Below are 3,504 nucleotides of genomic sequence, written 5' to 3'. Positions count from 1 at the left end.
GCTCACATGCTTTTATTGCGCGTTTAGGTTTTGCGTCATTGCATTTAAATGAGAACAGAGTGGAGCGACGACTCATCCGAATTGACAGAGGGGGGGAAAAAACAGATGTTTTGTCTATTGGAGGCGCCCTGGCGCATAGAATAGACGCATAAACGCAAGGAACGCATCACACGGAAAGCTGCAAGAGAGCAACATACCTCTCAATTCCCACTGACAAACATTGCAAAAAGACAGCCTTATAGGCAGATAGATTTGTGCTCCCAGCTATTTAGCTGTATAACGAGGCACACTATGGTCGCTCAGCTCATTCGATAGACTAATTGCTTGGATATAACGACAGTTCAGTAAAACTATTTGCCTATGTTAATTCTTTGTCCTGGATGCATTATAAGTACCAAAGTTCTGACGTCACTCGTTTATGCCTCGGGTCACGGACGTAATATTCAATATGGAGAACAACATTGGGTCATCTTAGAATCGTCTCATCTATAGAATTGCGGTCCAAAAATAAACTCAATTATTTTGTTCACTCATATTTGATACAGTGAACAAAGTGGGGGGTCCTTCACATGAAAAAGTTTGAGCACCACTAACATAGAAACCGTTATCACTATCATAAAAAGTCTTATAAGGATTTGAAATATTGATTTCTTTTCAAAAATAGCAAATCTACAAGCTTGCAGTGCCACGCTGTGAGCTTGTATATCTGCTATTTTGCAATAGTTAAAGCACAAAATAAAGCGTAATAATGCGTTCCCAGTCTAAATGGGTTAACCCCCCCCCCCCCCCCCCCCCCCCCCCCCCCCCCACCCATGAAGACTACTCATGGGGGGCTCGCAGTGAATCCTTGTACCCAGGGCCCAGAATTTGGTGCCACACCCCTGAACTGTGTACATACAGTTGTATATTTTTCCATTACTGACGGTGGTTCTCTGAGTTTCATGTCTTTCGCCCTGCTTCATCTGCATGTCTCACCCTGTAACTGTATCTTTACTGTTGTGCCTCTTTTGCCGACAGTCACCAGACAGTCACCATTAGATTTTTCCTCCCACGGGATCAATAAAAGGTCTTATCTTATCAAAGCGTTGTCAGCTTCACTGTCGCTGAGTCGCCATTGATTTGTTGCTCAACACTTGCTGACGTCATAAAGCAGTGACACGGTGTGTGGGAGAGAGGAAATTATCAAGGCTCGGGTTAAAAAGAAGAACAGGGCTGATTAGTTTTGCTATTGACACTCTTGTATGATGAAGCAGGGCATTAATTTAAAAAAGAAATTAAAAACAAAAAATCCAATACAGTAACTCGAGTAAATGTACTTAGTTACTTTCCATCACTGGGGTGTAGGGCCGTCAAATAAATGTATAAAAAAAATAGTTTTTTTTGTATGTTTTCTCATGCCAATAAAGCTCCTTTGAATTTAATTGAATTGTGTGATAGAAACCTCGCGCTGCGAGGCATTGTGAGCTTGTAGATCGGCTATTTTTGGCCAAAGAGCTTTGGTGTAGGGGGCAAAAAGAGCAGACTAAGTACAGAGTGAAAGGTCAAGTGTATTAAGTATTGACGGTTCACATGGTTAAATATCTGAAAACACAAATTGACATGAATCCAAAATACACTGACGATTGTGCTGTCAAATGATGAAACTATATGGAATCTATGAAAAGGCTGTGGGGGGTCCCTGCTTCACCTGTCTCTCAACTAAGGGGTGTCTGGCCTGAAAACGTTGAAGACCCCTGGAATATTGGTTTACTAGCCCTACTGGGGTGAGGAGGGGAAGGAGGAGGGGAGGAGGGGGGAGGGCTACAGGACTCCCTCCCGGCGTAACCAGACCTCCAGGTCCCCTGGGGAAGCGCCTGCATGACAGGCAGGTCACAGGGCAGCCTGTGTTATGACGCTGTGGGCCTCAATCAAGAGGGCCGGACGCCCCCCATCTGTAAACACCACGCACTTAACCAGCCTGGAGGGGGAGGGGAGGGGGACCCTACCCTCGGTCACTAGTACCACTCAGTGTTGGCATGTCTGCTTATTATAAGCGACTTACAGTAGGGCTTTGTTTGTTGATGGTTAAATATTGGTTAGTTGCAGGGTGTTTGGGCTTGTTTGTAAAATGTAGTTTGCTTGACACACATACACACACACACACACCAGCCCCGGCGGCAGGACTCAATGGCTAATGGGGCCGCCCGTGAGCTTAAGGTTGCGACCACTATGCAAATTAATGTTTCGCCTTTGTTTTCGATTATTTGCCGGTTTCACTGATGGGGCCGGGGGGGGGGGGGGGGGGGGGGGGGGGGAGGGGGTCCGCGGGGGGGGGGGGGGGGGGGGGTCCCCCTCGTGCCGCCGGGCCTGACACACGCTTCTGGGGGTCCCTGGAACTAAATATTTTCAGATGGGGGTCCGTGGCCAAATACATATCATTTTGGGGGGTGCTTCACATGAAAAAGTTTGAGCACCACTGACATAGAAACATAGGTTTTTCAAAAATATTCAAAGGCAAACTTTCACGATTTTTCAAAAATAGCAGATCTACAAGCTCGCAGCGCGGCACTCGGTGCCGCGCTGTGAGCTTGTATATCTGCTATTTTTCAATAGTTAAAGTACCCAGGGCCCAGAGTTTGGTGCGACACCCCTGCACACACACACACACACACACACACACACACACACACACACACACACACACACACACACACACACACACACACACACACACACACACACACTCACCTCCTTGGCGGTGGGGGGAGGGGGCATCCCCTTAGCGGCGTCTCCCAGCAGGTGTGGCGGGGGGTGCAGGGTGATGATGTCATCCTCCTCCGGAGGCTTCCAGATGTACTGCTCCCCGTTGCCCATGAACACTGCCTCCTAGTGGACAGAGGCAGGAGTTGTTGTTACAAGGGTTAGTTGGGGGCTATTCTAGTTAAAGGGGTATTCCACTTTAAAATAGTTTTTTTAACGTCTACTCCGTGGTTCTCAGAGTGGGGTTCCAGGGGGTCCCCAGCTAAATTAGTTAACATAGCATCCATAGCAACCATTTTAAATTTATATTTCACCTAAAGAAAAAAAAGAAAAAAAGAAAAGAAAAAACACGGCCCCTCACATTAGGAGTCACCAGAACCAAGAACGGGTGTTTTCGATGAATCTATCATGGTTAAAATGGAGTTTGAAGTTACAATGGGTTTGTATTGCAAGGGAGTGTGTCTGATAAAATGAATATCAAAAATCTAAATACTGAATCAAGCAACTTAAAAAACTGTCCCGGGTGGCCAGGGCTGGATTAACACCTCAGAGGGCCCCCTGGGCACTGAAGCTCCAAGGGGCCCCTGTGTGCGCGCAAAATGTTTTGTAGGCATATGTAGGCATGTAGGTCCAATATAACTTCTGCAGCAGCCGTTGGCACAGCGCAGCCTGGTGGAGTTTTAATCAGTTGACTTGACTTTCATGAAATATTTTACATTGTACACAATCAACACCTTTCAGCAGCATTCTCACAGCATTTGTTTC

General features: G+C 46.5%; 1 protein-coding gene across 1 annotated transcript in view; it reads right to left on the bottom strand.

Moving 5' to 3' along the window:
* Window positions 1-3,504, bottom strand: part of LOC308290692 (uncharacterized protein) — a gene marked incomplete at both ends in the record, with an annotated part of 62,324 nt that overhangs the window by 6,655 nt on the left and 52,165 nt on the right. The window contains 1 exon segment of the mRNA XM_080732602.1: window positions 2,728-2,865. Coding sequence (XP_080588728.1) covers window positions 2,728-2,865 — 138 coding nt within the window.

This window comes from Nannobrachium achirus (genome assembly GCF_963921795.1).
Source record: "Nannobrachium achirus genome assembly, chromosome: 9".
NCBI lineage: Eukaryota > Metazoa > Chordata > Actinopteri > Myctophiformes > Myctophidae > Nannobrachium > Nannobrachium achirus.
Note: the sequence above shows the minus strand (reverse complement) of the source record. Positions and strands in the feature narration are given on the sequence as shown.